At 38.9% G+C, this 16,862-nt stretch overlaps 1 protein-coding gene across 1 annotated transcript; it reads right to left on the bottom strand.

Moving 5' to 3' along the window:
- Nucleotides 1-328: 328 nt before the first annotated feature.
- LOC137284956 (uncharacterized) lies at nucleotides 329-16,059 on the bottom strand. The gene is made up of 8 exons (XM_067817039.1): nucleotides 15,974-16,059; nucleotides 8,930-9,894; nucleotides 8,402-8,560; nucleotides 7,383-7,529; nucleotides 6,531-6,755; nucleotides 5,098-5,265; nucleotides 4,059-4,196; nucleotides 329-2,691 (listed from the first exon to the last, which is right to left on the bottom strand). Exons 2-8 carry the CDS (start codon nucleotides 9,845-9,847, stop codon nucleotides 2,347-2,349), a joined length of 2,100 nt encoding a protein of 699 aa, XP_067673140.1. The 5' UTR covers nucleotides 9,848-9,894; nucleotides 15,974-16,059; the 3' UTR covers nucleotides 329-2,346.
- Between the last annotated feature and the right edge of the window lie 803 nt (nucleotides 16,060-16,862).

The raw sequence follows: 16,862 nt of genomic DNA on the forward strand, positions 1-16,862 counted from the left end.
GGTGAAAAGTAGGACTCATGTATTCACACACATAAAACATAGAACTAATAATGTACACTTCAGTGAGTGAGTGAGTGAGTGGAGTGGAGTGAGTTTCTATGCTGCTTTTAGCAATCATTCTGGGGACATCTTAATTGGACTGCCAACATTGTACCAATGTGGAAAATCAAACCCAGGTTTTCAGCATGGGAGACCAACAGCCAATCCTTTTTAAGCATCAAAACACAATGTCAGTAATTATTCCTACATAGGAAGTAAAATGTTCCCAGGTTATAACAATACAGTCAAAGCTTATATTGCTGTCTCTTGTCATTAACGGGTTGGTTCATGTGACATGCATATCAATGTCAGTGGGACCAATGAAGTGGAAGAGGATAGTTTTACATGACTGAATGTTTTATTCAATATTATAAAAGGATTTTGAGGAAACAGGGATATTACAAAGGTAGTTTTCCGAAAACGTTTTGGCCAAAACCTGGCTTGGGTTGGAACAACTTAAATCTTACATAATCCTATTAGTATTTCAAGCCTATTATTTATGCATCCCAGTCCGTCGTAAAGTTAGGATAGGCAATATGCATAGGTGAGCGATACCCTGATGACACATTCTTCAAACAAACTGAGCTCAAATATACATAAAACATGTCCCCTCGTACCGTGTGAGGATGAGAGTGTGTGATCACTTGCTGAGTCTAACAGCATGAAGAATACTGCCCTGGGAACTGAGTTGGTTGAAACAATGAGAGAAAAACTGTGGAAGCTGTCTAAACCGGCACTGATTGGGACTGAAGAAATAATCCGGTTTAGACAATGTGCCTGACTGTAGAGCTGATAATAAATGTACAAGCCACAGATGGGACTGAGAGTTTATGCCAGTATTGACAACTTGGCAGATTGGACAGATGCCAGTTTTGACAGCTTCTACTGTAGCTGCATGGATATCTAACTTGTATAAATATCCTATAACATGTTGTTGCATCTTACACCACTAGAATATATGGTATTTATGTGCATGTACATGTGCAAGTGTGTGTGCATGTGTACAGGTTAAATGAGTTGAATAATATGAGACAGGCACTATTGTGTATTTGAGGTTAATGGTGGTAGTAGCTGATGTAGTGTCATTGTATCAGTATCTGACATAACGGACTGGGTACAGCATCGAGTGTTGAAACCCAAATTACCCTTTGGATCACTTACATATACAAATACAAACACTTAAGGTTGAAAATAAAATGTTCTGTGTTCATGTTCTGCCTTGAAAGTGTGAAGAGACCTGATAGATATCTCTGCTTATTCTAGAATTCTAATTAGAAACACACCTGAATATAATGGGATCAGAAAAAATTAACAATATCATCACGCTAATCCAGGAGATATGATCTGACTATCAGAACATTGATAAACTGAAATCATATACTCGAAGTACAGGTATTCTTTCTTCCACTGTTCCAAATACTACTCCAAACAAAATAACTGGACATCCTTCGGCTGATGACTGAGGTGTTCCGTCCCACCAGTGGACAATTATCAGCAATACCATATTAAATAAAGATTGAATTAAGATTCGTAAAGATATGACAAACATCTGTACTCGAAAAATTTTTAAAAATGAGCCAATCTAGAAATATCTAATCTAATATACCACTATCACATATTGCAATACTTAGAACATTTCACACACAGAGACCTTTCAAATCAGACACTTGCATTGATGTGTTTTACACTTCTACCACAAGAATTTCATGTCAGCTTTATACAAAAGATGGCCCAGGTTGATGAAAATCAATAACAGAAAGGATCTGATTATTCAAAAATACAGCTACATGCTTGAAAGATACTGCCACAGACAATGCAAAGTTCACTCTTGCAACTCTGCAAAAAACAATGCATGAACTGAAAATCCAAGATGGCTGCCGATCTCACAAATTTGCCAGTACCTCATGGGTTTGAAAGGACAACATTCTTCCATGGCCCATCAAACGACAGAACCAACAGAGCAGTGGCTTGTTTCTATTTTAAGTCAAGAAATACAAGAAGTAATGAGCTCAACTCAAGCATCTCAGGTTTACAAGAAATACAGCTGCTTACATGATATGAAAGCAAGGATAAGGAGCAGACCTCTGCTTTAATGGAATTTTCACTGGGTATATAAGTGTTTGTAGGACTATATCAAAGTGCATATTTGTTGGAGTGCTGGTTTCCATATGGGTTGATTTATTGGCAATGAATGCCTGCAGCACTGTGGCAGTATTTTTTGTCTTTGTTCCAGCATAATGTGGAAACTATGGAAACCCATTTAGCAATGGCGATGAGATGGCAATGAGTAATTGAGATGAGATCATGCTAATCACCACATCTCTGCATATGCTGGTTGAAACTTTTCTCATCCTTGAAGTCAGTTCTTAAACAATGATGGCACAAGTATTTCTCATCCTCTGGCGACAGTTGTTTTTTCAGCAAACATGAATCACTGTAGTTTAGATCAGAAGAAGCCAGTTCACTGTCTGTCAACAGACTCACGTCCTTCGGACCACGTTGCCAGGGAAACATATCAGCTTTGGACGACATGACAGGCATGGATGTTGGTTCCAGTGACACATGTTGCATCACCGGCTGGACACGGGCAACATTTGTTTGAGTAGAGAGTCTCATCACCAGTTTCTCATTTTCATTCTGGAGCCTATGAATCTGCAGAAGGGAGAGAAAAATGCTGAACTGAACACATGACATTAATTTACCATTTACATGAAGCGACACAAAGCGTCATCTTTGATTTCTGTGGTTCCTATTGGATGCATATTCTGGCTAACACAAAGGTTCCTCTATTTGCAACATTCATGTGATTCTTCTTTTCTCAACAAATTATGTTGCACATGATACTGTGGCGCACACTCATGCTGTTCTGGGAAGATAGGGGGTCAGCATTTGGGGCTGAGGGGTGGAGGTGAGGGGCGCAGGAGGAGGGTTGAGGAGGAGTAGGAATCAATCATTCAAATTGTATTGGCTTCTCTATAAAAATTATCATCCCCACCTAGCCATAAATATTAACTTTACCTTATTCAGCAAACATTTGCTCTGTTCTGTTGAAGAAGGCTCTCTTTATTCCTAAAAATTCATGAAGCATTCAAAATGCCCTCTGTTTCAGTACAGTGACCTCGACCCATGAAATGTTACTTGCAGATGCTGTCTTGTTTTGCAGCAAACTTAAGTAATCATTCATAGTTCGGATAAATACTGATCACGAGAAAAGCCAACATACTAGAACGTTCCAACGTTATTATGCTAAAGTGTTTGTTATTTTCATTGTACACATTTCTTTCATATATGATGGGCGTTGTGGTAGCGTAGTGGCTAAAGTCTTGGCTTGTCACACTGAAGACCTAGGTTCAATTCCCCATGCAACATGTGAATCCCATTTCTGATGTGCTGCCCCCCACACCCAAGCCTGCTATTGCTGGCATATTGTTAAAAGCAGCTTAAAACCATACTCACCAACTTACTTCATATAAGATAATATAATTAAATTCATACAAGGTTTTATCGGTTTATTCATAAAAAGAGGCATTATGTGCATGTTTACAATATTCCATTTGTTTCATGCCTCATCTTTGATGTGCAACATCCAAATTATGTGATGTCTATCTGAAGATTTTGGAGTCTGGACCAAACAGTTCAGTGACTAATAGTGGGACAAACATCCACACTGAGGAGGTAAAACCCATCCTTATCACCCAAGTCATCATAAGTGACACTGATCCATTTAGTCAACTCTTACAGCTTGCCATGTTTGCTGTGGAGAGAATCTAACTGGGAGTGAGTGAGTGAATTTAGTTTTAGGCCGCTATCAGCCATATTTCAGCAACATCACAGGGAACACCAGAAATGGGCTTCACACATGTACTCATGTGGGGACTCGAACATGGGCCTTTGGTGTGACGAGCGAACACTGTATCCACAAGGCTACCCCACAGCTGCAAATCTAACCAGAAATCTCCATGGAGGTTTGCTGGTACTTACATAAAGCTACTGATTGTGAAATGTTCTAGAACACCTACCTGCTGCTGTAGTTTGCTGCACTGTGTGAACAGCTGTGTCTCCTTCTGGTTGGCCCGCTCTTGCTGGGACTTGAGCATGGCTTCTGCTCGTGTCTTCTGCTGGCTCAGTGTTCCCATGTCGCTCTGGGCACTCTGGATCTACAAAGCCACATTCAGTTTGAGTTCTTCAAACACAACATATGAAATCATCAGAGCAGACAAAAGTAATCATTCCTCTATAAACACAGGGGTTCAAATTATTTTTTTAAAAGCCACTTGCCACAGGGCAAGTGACTTCAAGTACGTAACATGTCCGGACTAATTTTCCACTTGCCCGGATTTTATATCACAGTGTTTGATGTTAATGTTTACTGGACTATTTATTGAAGAATGATAAATTTCAAAGAACAATAGCTCTAGTAATTATTATTATTGCAAAATGTAATAGTTACATTATGAACAGATATGAAATGTAATCCAAGTTTATTTGCAGTTTTAAACCAGAAGTGGAAATTATCTAGTGGTCCATTATTTGATTGCCCAAAATGAAAATTGACTTGTCCCATGCGTCCGGCGATGGGATTTTTGAACCCCTGAAACACCCCACTTTTCTGTGTCATATATACAACTGTTGTGATACTTGTTACCATGAATATATAACACCAGTGAGCGAGTAAATTGTAGCAATATTTCAGCAATGTGACAGCAGGGGACACCCGAAATGGGCTTCACACACTGAACCCATGTGGGCCATTGAACCCGGGCCTTTGTCATGACAAGCGAACACTCTGGCCACTAGGCTACCCCACCCACTTGTGTATATCATCAAACACAATGCTACTATATGAACAGGTCACCATTACACTATATGCTTTAGTAAAGTGCACACATTGTGATCTAGTGAAAAATGCAGTAAATGACACTTGCTTACAGATACAATCTCTTCTATTATTTGGAGTACCACCCCTACCACCACCCTCCCTCCTTCGCCCCCACCCGCTACCTCTAAGATCAGCAGTATACCTAACCATAGAGGTGTAATGTGAGGATATATAAGTACCTGGTATCGGAGGAACTTCATCTCTTCCGTGTTGTCCTTCAACATCTTGTCCTTGTCTGCAATGTCCAGCTCCAAGGCCTTGATGCGTCCACGAGTCTCTGCAGCATCCTGGTTCCGTTCCAGTTCCGCCATGTTCTCCAGAACCTGATGGTAGCTCTGCTCCAGGTTCTACAACCAAAGAGACAAGAGCATTGCTAGCCCACAACTGTCATCATCAACTGGTAGTAGAAAGAGTTCGTGAAGCCTATTCATCTTGTGATGTTGACCATTACCTCTATAAAGCAACAAGTCACAGAAACAACTGATAATCAAGAACATTCAACCACAATACAAGCTGTGAATGTAAATACATTTATCATACAATGGGTAGTGTTCTTGGCAGGACAAAGACAACGGATGTATTCGGTATCCGTTGGGGTCATATACAGATACTGATGCAAATTAGAGAGGTCATATGCAAAAATTTTAGGGACTACTTTCACACTGTAAACAAACATGGCGTCACGTCCATCTATCAGCGATTGTGCCCAGATTGACTGCAAGCGAGCAAAATCTCGAATGAACTGTTTGACAAGTGTGCTTGCAAAATGCCTCACGAACATCGTATTTGTTGTTCAAAAGGTCAACTGAAATTTTCCCAAATTCCACACATGCGTTTTGTCATTTTTCAAACGAAGTTAATATTTGTTGAAAACAAAAAGCTCTTTAACATAAAGAACTGACTGGAAACTACATGACGTAACGCAGCAAAATGAGTGATCAGTAGAAAACTCTGTCACCGAGCTTGTGACGTCACCTATTACTACGCACATATTTGTGATGTTATAGATATGCGGGCATATCTCAGGAAGTTTAGTTTAATGATCTGTGGCAAATGAAATCACATTTTTTTTAATTTTAAAGTAAGAATGACATTGTATGATATATAGGTTATCACACTTGTGTGTTTGGGGATGGTTAATATCCTGCATTAGGAATAAACACTATGCATTTAGCTCGCCAAGGCTCAATATACAATGCAGGACATTAACCATCCCAAAACACACAAGTGTGATAACCTATATAAGCTGAGGAGAAAATAATCCTCCAAAACGATCAAATTTAGGCTCCTAAACGTGTACCATTTACACATAACAACATAACACTGCACAGTAACATGTCAATAGTCAATAGTGACAACAGTCAATACAACTCTTAGGAAATTCATTAATGTATGGTGACATTTTTTGTGGCAAATAACATGTCATTGGATGGTGAACCAGTCAAACAAACATGAAACACTTTACAGATAAAGTAAAGAAGTGGCTCTATCAGTAGTTCTTCCTATTTTCCTCTCCTACCATATACTGATCTGTGAGCCCACACAAACATTCACTCTAAAGTTGTCATGAAGTAGACATTTAATCAGTAGTAAAGCCAAACACCATTCCTACCAAGTAATGATCTGTGAGCATCTCCAGTTTCTCCTTCACTTGTTGGTTCTCCAGTGTCACATCTCCAACAAGTCTTTCTAACTTCTGCCCACTGAGACGAGACTCCGTCAACATGGCTGTCAATTCTTCCTCTCTTTGTGACCGTCTGCTCACATCATCTGCCTCAGTCTGATTCGAACGGGACTCCACACATACTGTTTCTGTTTGGCTGAACTTGTGTTCCATCTGCCAAATGACAGACAATGCCAATGAGAGACTATTCTTTTATATACAGATTCACATTTATAAATCAGTGAGATATGATTCAGTAGAAGTTGGTGAGATTTGAGTGTGCAACAAGTTTTCTCAAACAAAGATCAATACCTTAATAAATATCAAATCTATACCATTTTTCCTTTGGAGGGAGGGAGTAGGAGAAAGAGGAAACTTCCTACAAAATGAAGTTCAATAACTTCAACAAAAATCAGTAAAGCAAGAAATAAAATTGGTTTGGCCCAATAAAATTGTGCTGGGTCTTATAAACATCATATTTATCTTTCATCTTTACATTCCATGACATAACAGTTATTAAGTTTTTCTCATCATTCAACCACTGTCTCATCATTGGATCACTGCTTCATGGCAGTACCTTTGATTCTGTGGTCCAGTTGAAGTCTATGTTCTCTGAACAGCAAAGTATTAATAGTAGGTGCAACTGAAGTGCAAATTAGTTTATAGCAGCACCTGTGCAAGTTGTTAATCAAGCCCAGAGAGTGAGTGAGTTTACTTTTACGCGATATTCCAGCTAAATGGTGGTGGTCTGTAAATAATGGAGTAAGGACCAAACAATCCGAATCAAGCCAGGAAACTCACTGGAGTCTGCAGGGGTGTCTCATCAGTCTTGGCTGAGTACTGGGAGGTCATCGCCTTCTGACCATACCGCTTCCATATCTCACACTGTTTGTTGAGTTGATCCAAAGCGGTATTCTTCAAGGTTAGCTGGCGCTCAAGCTTCTGAACCTGAAGCGAAAGCCATACAGATGGTCAAGTTGGATGTCAGTGACAAAATACACAGTACGAGATCCATGTGATAGTACCATCATATATGTGTGCATCTCAATGTTTCAGCTAAATGAATATCTAAAGATATTCCATTACTGGGTAACATCAGGAGGACATTCGGGTTAATGATCGATCAGATTATAAACTCAACAAAGATAAAAACTTTACACTTGTTTCAAAGTTAATAATTTGAACATTTCAGAAAATGGGTTTGAAATAACTATTGTATTCAATTCTCTTGTCATTAAAAGTGCTACTCGTATAGCATACAGATCATGTTTGTCATGGAATCGGTTCCACTGGAAATGCGACTACATTGTCCATGATCAAAATTCCAGCTTTCGTTAATTCATTCCACTTGTTACTTTGTTACTGTTTTATCTGCACATATAAATGTAGCTCTGTACCCCATTCTCTATCACCTGATGAAGGAGTAAGCATTAACTCCAAAACGTTGTGTTCTCATATAAAGAAGTTGATATCCATAAAAATCTTCATTCTTCTTATAATTGGTATTGAAATTATCAACAAATGTAAAATTTATACACTGCAAACACGTGACATGTCACATGACAACTTCAGTCAAAGTCTTTGTGAAATATACAGTTGGACACTGGGGCAGCAAGTTGCAGACTTCCACTTGACCGTCAGAAAATCTGTCGGTTTGTCTGAGAGTCAGACGCTATTCATGAACACTGTACTGGAGTGCATGTATAACCTTTTCATTAGAGGAAACAGAACAGTTTCATTCTTTATGCCTCTACCAGCTCTGCTATAATGAATTCCAAGTGATAGACAGTACTGCCATGAGAAGCAAGTGTTAAACTTACCTTATCATGAAAATTGAGGATCTCAGTATTGGCAGGTATGTTGACATTTTCACTTGTTGCCTCTCTGACGAGTAGGTTGCGGAAGTACAAGTTGGACTCCTTCAGTCTCTCATTTTCCACAGCCAGAGAATGAACCATCTGCTTCATGGCTATTGTGTCCTGTCAATGAACATTACTGCACTTAAATACAGATAGCATATGTTTGTTTGTTTGTTTGTTTGTTTGTTTGTTTGTTTGTGTGTGTATGTCTGTCTGCAAATGTCAAGGTTATTTGTTGTTTGTGTTACTGAACCTACCAAACTACCAATTTCAGAAATAATCACCAATAAAGTTTTCGGAGAGTAAGTGAGTGAGTATAGTTTTATGTCGCATTTAGTAATATGCCAGTAGTATATTACACCAGGAATGAGCTCCATACATTTTACCAACATGAGGAACTGAACCTAGAACTTCAACTTAACAACTGAAACATATAACCACCTGGCAAGCCCAAACATTTTAGATCATGTAATGAACACCAATACTTACCATGACATCTTTTGGATTTTCCTGACTTTTGGCTAGAAGTTGTTTGATGAGTTGCTTGGACTTGGCCAGTTCTTTGACCACAACGTCAAAGTACTGTCTGGAAACTCCAGGACAAACCACATGGACTTCTTCCTGCGGAGACTGGTCGTCCCTGACAACAGTTTCCTGTTCATCAGAACTCACGGACAGGCTTGGTGAAGTTAAAGATGTATATACAGGAGACGTTGGTTTTAGGTTGGTTGGGTGGATAAACTGAGGGACTACATTAAGGCTCCTGAGGTCACCATCGACCTTCAGAGAAAACCCTGTTTCTTCATCCTTGCAAGGATCTGTTTTTTCCAGTTCTACTTCCTGATCAGAACCATGAAGAATTCCTCTTTCTTTCAGTTTAGTTCTGCTGTCAGTGGAACACCTTGTTAGGACACTATCTGTGAGAATACTTGAACCAATGTTGGAAACATACAGAGATGATGGAGCCTGACTTGGAACACTTTTACCCAAACTAACCGGTGGAACAGGTATTTCTGAACTACCTTGATTCTGAAGGTGTGACAAGCTCCGACTTTCTGCAACAGATGGCATAAGGCTGAAGTCCTCAAAATTGAAATAAGAAGGCAATGACCTTGACTTTTTTTCATTAGGTGTGACCTGACTTGACCTTGACCCCTTGTCCTGAATCACCATCTGACTAAACTTCCTGTTTGACTTTAGAATTGTCCTTTCCAAGTCTTCATTTCTCTGCTTCAGCTTCTTGTTCTCCCCTGCAATACTCTGTATGCACATGGCCAGGTTTTTGTAAGCCAAAACTTGATGCAAGAGCTTCGCAAACTCATTCCTGTCCACCTTGATTTGAGACTTGGATGGGTCCTCTCCAAGAAGTTTGGAGGCTTTCTCCTGCACTGAGCTTTCATCAGACATGATGGCTGGATGTAAGGACTTCAGAACAGTTCTCTATATCCCTCAACCTGAAGTGTGCAGAAAATGTAACACCAGTGAGACAAAGATGAAGAATCTGGAATAAGATTCTTAATATGGGTGGCAGGGCTCTAGATGTTAACCTACTTGCACCAAGTGCAACCTTAGATAAAAACCTTGTTGCACCAGCCAAATTCCTTTTGCAATGTAGTGTGTTTTCATGTCAGAGGCTTCGGTGTGCAGAAACATATTTCCATGATGACACAGAAACGTAGCTGATCCCTGTTTACAAGAGCTGTCATAGTCAAGTGTCAATAAATAGCAATGTTTCGGTGCCATAACTATTCCAAGATTAGAAGAAACATGAGCTGACATACACATGCTTATAATATTAGATTTATTGTTGAATTATTTCTCACAAAATGACTTGTACCTGCTGCAAGTCTGACTAACAGCAATATTGAGTTGCACCAGTGCAAGTAACAAAGCACTAAATTAAGTCCTGTGAAGGATAAACACACCAAAGACATATAATAATGGGATTAATGTTCAACATCACGCTGAGGATAGCAAGTCTCAAACATATCATTACTAGGGTTAAAACAATACAATCCTTCAGGGCTTTTGGCTTCTAAAATCAAACAAGCATATAGGGAGATTGGGGTAAAGTTTACCAGGTACCAGACATTGCAAATACCACCAACTGATTGCAGTATTCTGCAATGGACCATACAAGAAAACATTATTAAACAGGGCTCCTTTGAAGAAGTGAACTGGATATTGGCGCTATACAAATGTGTGTGTGTGTGTGTGTGTGCATGCGTATGTGTGCATGTGTGAGTGTGCTTGTATGTTTGAGGTTTTTACACTGTAACACCATGCCTGGGAGTGAAAAGTACAATCGTATTAGCTTTACTACTCCCAGACCATACAACAGAACCACATAGAGTTTACAAGCTTTGACACTGCAGCAGTAATTAGACACCACAATAATTATATGGTTTACAAGCTATAAACACAGTTTAAGGGACCACACAACATATGCCAAAAGGATTTACAGGATGCAACACCATGTAGAAACTGTTACAACTTCTAGAAACAAGACAACGGCAATTTTACTGGCCGTATAATGCACAGAGACACCGGACAATACAAAGATATATTTTTAACTTTTGAGAATGCCACATTAAAGACCTGACAATGCAATATTTTAAAGTTACACCATCAATTCAAGAACCAAACAACATATAGCTTTTTAACTGGCATTCAACCTCCCTTGGAACTGGCATTCAACCTCCCATAAGTTACATCAAGACTTTAAAATTTTAGTCACCATGATATATGTAAGGAATAAACTCCGAAGATTCGGGCTAATGGCCTCGGACTCAACCAGCCGCGCGAATATTGGTGAGTCTGAGGAGTTTATTGCGCTTAAACCTAAAATCATGCATACTGGCGCCCTAGTTTCGTAACCCTTGCACCCGAACACAGCAATAGCAATATTGGCGTCCTATATATGGGTAGCATGGTATGCACGATACACACGTTAAGAACATGTTCTACTGTGCACGAGACAGCGTATTGGGGAGATACAAAACAAACCATGTCAGGCGAATAGGGTTGCTTGTGTCTGTCACTCAAAATACATTTTCCGAAGCTTTTGAATGGAAGCATTTCGAGTGACAGTTTTTATTCAGTCTGCAAAGGGGCAAAAACTGTGTAGATGAGGATTTTCTGTGCGAGTCGCAAAACTTAGAACGGGAATTTGACCACATGAATAGTTGAGCAGATCATGATGAACCGATGCTTACTTCTTAACAGGCAGAAAAGGAAAGTGTACCAAACGATTTGGCAAGCCTCTCAGTTTCTGAATATCAAAGCTTGGAAACTCTCGCAAAAAATAACACTTCAAAAAAAGGCAATGAGCAATGCAGATTTTAGATTCCTGGCAATATGAAAGGGATGGAATGAATCCAAATCAGACAGCAAAATATTAAGTATATCTGATGATCTGAATAGGACACTGAGTCTGTCACAGAGGTAAGGACTCAAAGGGGTGAATGAGGTTAGTTTTATGCCGCATTCAACAATATTCCAGTTATATGGCGGCGGTCTGTAAATAATCGAATCTCGACCAGACAGTCTAGTGAACGACAGCATGAGCATCGATCTGCGCAATTGGGAACCGATGACATGTGTCATCCAGGTCAGAAATTCTTGCGCCAAACTGGTCAATGTAAACCTAACCACCGATGTCGCTTTTAGGAGTTTAAGAAACATGTAATCACTGGCACAGGCCAAGTAACGTCACCACACCACAGGAGAAGAATGCATTGTGGGAGTCGTGTTCGCGTGTTGGTTAAAACCGCTTTTTATTTGAATGGGCCCGTTGTCCATACAGACTTGACCAAAAGTACATGTCGTTGAGGTGAGGAAATAATGTGGTGATTACTTAAAAATCTTAAATTGAAAAAAAAATGAAATTCCTATCATTTTTTTTCACCAACACCACCCACCCCCCACCAAAAAAACAAAAAAAACCCAAAAAACAAAAAACCAGCAAAACATGACGACAGTGCTACTTTTATGCAATGTATGTACAACTTGACTGCAGATGAGTGGGTTGTTATCCCCGTTATACTGCTGCTAAATCTGTACACTTTGTTGTGGAACGTGACGGTGCTAGAGTGACATTTTACGTGTAATTAATGGATGAAAACATTGCGTTTTTGTTTCTGTATTTCAATAACAGGGGTATTATTGTTCTGATTTCTGCGTTAGGACAGGGTCAGAAATAGGGCACCAGTATGTGAAAGTGGGGCGCCAATATACGCGCTAAAGTCGCCAATATGCAAAGCTAGGTCGCCAATAAACGAAAGATACTGGCCTTCAGTTCCGTCCTTATTGGAGAGATATGTTGTGTAATGGAGGCAGTTTTAGGTTTAATGCTAAAGTATTGTACACTTTAGCTGCAATATGATGTGAATCTCAATATAAGGTGATGATACGATACGTATCACAATACCGAAATCTTTAATTCTAACACCAAGTATAAACATGATAAAGCACTTCAACATCAAAACAAAACCGATTTTACACGTTTTCCTCAAATTCCACCACCATTTTTCAATGTTCATTTGGAAGTGAGATAATTAAGTTTATACATGGCTGAATGTTGATAACATGTGAGTGTCATGTCTGACACAGACCTTGACTCAAGAATTTCTGAGAAAACTTTTACTTTCGACAGGAAAATAAGAAAGCATATATTTTAATCCTCAAACAACAGTAACGATATCTTAATTCGGCAATATTCAATATTATACATCGATGTATTGGCCCATTTGATGTATTGTATCGGGATATGCAACAGTGTATTGATTCATAATATCGGAAGCCCATGGATTGATGCATCAGTGTGTATCAATAAATCGTCAGATCACTGTAATTTGTAACGGATGTAACACACCATGTCATGGACATAAAAACACAAAAAAACGTAAGATTTAAACATGTCAAGGACCATGTAACACAAAGGCGGAGTGTACTGCTGTATATATATGTATCCTAGTAGTTTCTCCGTAAACTGCTACTAAATAAATCAGTTACACAAAAGCCTTCAGCCACAACATGTAGTCACATCCTTGTATGTGATGTAAATGTCCTATCATGCAGTAGAAAGATTATTTTCCAGGATGGCCTGTAACCAAGGCTTCCTAAATGACTGGTTCGGCCATTGTCCACAGCCACCATGCAGTCAGATGAAGTCAAATTATACAGGTAAAAATAATGGAAAGATTTACACCTGTAAACCCTGCTTTTGTTTATCATTCTATGCCTAACTAATATATGGGGTTCTTTTATAAAAAGGTTCACTTATTTATTTTTCGGGAGTGTAGAAGTCTTGGGGAACAAAAGATTTCCAAATAAATTCATCTGTCAGAACCTAACTTACTATTTCAAGCGGGGCTTATGAACAAACCTCTCACCAATGTACCTTGAGGCATATGACATTTCCCCTGTCTGTTACTAATTTCATACAAAAATGTACATGCACACAATAGATTTCACAGGCCAGAGTAACATTATAATATGGACTGTATACCCTAGGTACTGGGCCTCACATGACACTTACTTTCTATTCTAATATTTCATTATCGGGAACTTACCATTATATAGCACACATATCCACATAACTAGTATATGCTCATGGCGCACTTATTTTTCCCTTGATCACTGGATATCAATCTCAGCCACGAGATTGTATTATCAGTCTCAACTCCCTTGGGCTCATACAACACTTTAGTATCCGGAAGTGGCAGACTAGTTTTTGAGCATAATACCCAAGACCTGGATACATTCGGGTTTGACTAATTCTTATTAGAAATGAGGATGGGCGAATCAGACAATGTTCATGCACAGATTCATCTAGACTAGATAATTTAGTGGCCCAAGTGACTCACAAAGTATAAATCTGGGAGACACAAGTTAAGAAATGGGGGTCCAAAGGAAATGGTTTTCCTCTGACAACAAAGGCTGATTTCCTTTCTTGGCTGACTAACAGAGTGAATCAGGCACTGGCTTTCCAAATCCATCATTATACACATGGCAGTCCAGCTTTAGACAAAAATAAAACATCTGATTATTGGTATGATGAAATCATACATTAATAGACAAATTCACTGAATATTCTCTATTGCATACAAAATCACAAACTTTCCAATACAAATGTACATCAAAAGTACAGTCATCAGTTATGACATCATCACCATAAATAGTCACATACTAAGCAAGATGAACTAAATTTGTTATAGTCACTGCAATGACAGCAGCACTTTACATAGATTAACACATAGTTCATGAATGAAAACACACACACACACACATTTTGATAAATACAAATAATTTCACAATTTCATTTAATAAGAAAAATAACTCCTATGAGATGAAAAACTCTAAACCTGAACGTGAGGAAAATCTAGACTTGCTTCTTTTTGGATTTTCACATTGCCAGGGTTAAGTGGAAGGGAAAATAATATGGTTCAGTGAAAGTGAGTCAACACGTACTCTACAGTGATCATGTGATATGAGATATGTCGTCAAGTATTTGCACAGTGTATATATTATGCAGCCCAGTCCTTGAACAAAAGAGAAAATAAAACCTTGAATCATCTACCGAGTTTGAATCATCCTCACATGCTCTCAGAATGTTGACATTGTCAGGATTCCTAGTGCTCCCTCAGTTTTTATCACTTTCTGCATTGCTTCTATCTCACAGTACAGGGGTCCCCCTTGACATTTATTTTTGAGGGTCAGGTTGACTATCCAAATTCTTTTCGGGCGTCAAATCCAAATTTGGGGGTCAAGCAAGTTACATAGATAATAGACTGTCATTTAATCATTTCTTTTTTTTTCAGGTACATGCCTGTAAATCTGAATTCTAAAGAATTATTGTGTGTACTTTCGAATCATTTGAAATCAGAAATCAATTTAGATACATTTATTACATATAGCATTGAACTGTGTGGTTTTGATTAGTAATTTCATTGCATCAGAATCGACGCAGTGTATGTTTTTATGCGCATTTTCACTTTACACTGCGTCATGTACGCAGGTTAACAGCGTCAAGGAGAACCCTGCTTGCATTGATTTCCAATAAATGTTATCATCCGTAATCTACATTTATCTTATCTGCACAATTTGCTACTTTTATACATGTGTACTTTTCCAAAACAGGTCTTTTTAAGTTCTTTCCATCTTTGTGCATTTCACCAATATTAGTATATGGCATGTACACTGATTAAAACTGGTCATTAAAATGTATTTTAACATGCTCCAGTGCACAGGTCATTCAAGTTATAGAATGTTTGATGAATACAAGCCTGCAGACATGGCGCAATGAATGTGAGTTGCATGGTAGATCTACTGTGATCAGCCCAAACGACGTAACGGCAACAGATACAGTAGGTTTTTCAATGAATATGAACCTTGACCATGCTCTGTTGGTCTTATCGGGTCTACAAGGGACTAACCGCCACTCTACTCGAGGTATTTTGACTGGTGCTGTGTTTTCTCACAAAAATCTTTCAACATAAATACGTACTATCTTCACAGCAAATACATACATACCTTTTGGTGGCAATATTTCCATGTCTCCGGGTTTAAAATCGCGTATCTACGAAGGACATGGTGGACGGGAAACAGGCGCATTTAGCAGCAGGATGTGAGATGTTATGGAAATACCTAAGACTATAAATAGATTTCAGGGAAATTCGTCAAAATGTCCTTTCGTTATCATTGTCAGGGAGTGCAGCGGTGAAACAAAGTTCTCACAGCGCAGACTCCAGTATAAATGGAGTTTAGTTCTGAAAGCACGTAGTGGCACAAGACTAATTCCAGCAAGTCTTGTACTGCAAGATAATTCGGGGTCGTCTCAATAACGTTATTTCAAATTATGCGTGGGCTGACTTGCGCAATTCTTAACACATATACCTTACTTATATGGACGTGCCATTTTGAATGTTTCTACAACAAAGATGACATGATGAACACTATTAGACCTGGCTTTTTGCAAACGGATGATGTGTCAGACTTTGATCTGGAACCATAAAAGTGGAGTTCGAAATAAATCTGTAAGAGATTTCGTTGAATAATTACGCATCAGGATCTATCGGAAGATCGGTGTTCTATTTTATACCATGTTCACAACCGGTATGTATAGTCAAAGGAGATTTCTTTCATTTGGAAATTTCCAAACTATGTATCCGGCACTGTGTCAAGTGTGTTTCCCGCGGAGAGAAAAAAATAAGCGTGATTCCAGAATTCCATTGCATGACTGTTATGTCACATGAATATCGATTCATGACACACATAAATTAGTTGTGTAAAATGTGAAACCAAAAGTACACTTCTCATCGGAATGTGTTTTTTTTCCACAAGTAATAAATACTTGGGTATATTTCGGTCTGTGCATGTGACCTGTGAGTGAGTGAGTGAGTTTAGTTTTACGCCGCACTCA

This window comes from Haliotis asinina, chromosome 5 (assembly GCF_037392515.1).
Source record: "Haliotis asinina isolate JCU_RB_2024 chromosome 5, JCU_Hal_asi_v2, whole genome shotgun sequence".
Classification (NCBI taxonomy): Eukaryota; Metazoa; Mollusca; class Gastropoda; order Lepetellida; family Haliotidae; genus Haliotis; species Haliotis asinina.

Bases quoted from the DNA above. Each gene is read 5' to 3' on its own strand.
- LOC137284956 (XM_067817039.1), bottom strand. From the start codon at position 9,847: ATGTCTGATGAAAGCTCAGTGCAGGAGAAAGCCTCCAAACTTCTTGGA. The intron at 6,756-7,382 runs GTGAGTTTCCTG...GTCATTTGGCAG, and splicing joins AGACACCCCTGCAGACTCCA to ATGGAACACAAGTTCAGCCA. The intron at 5,266-6,530 runs GTAGGAATGGTG...CTTTGGTTGTAG, and splicing joins TGCTCACAGATCATTACTTG to AACCTGGAGCAGAGCTACCA.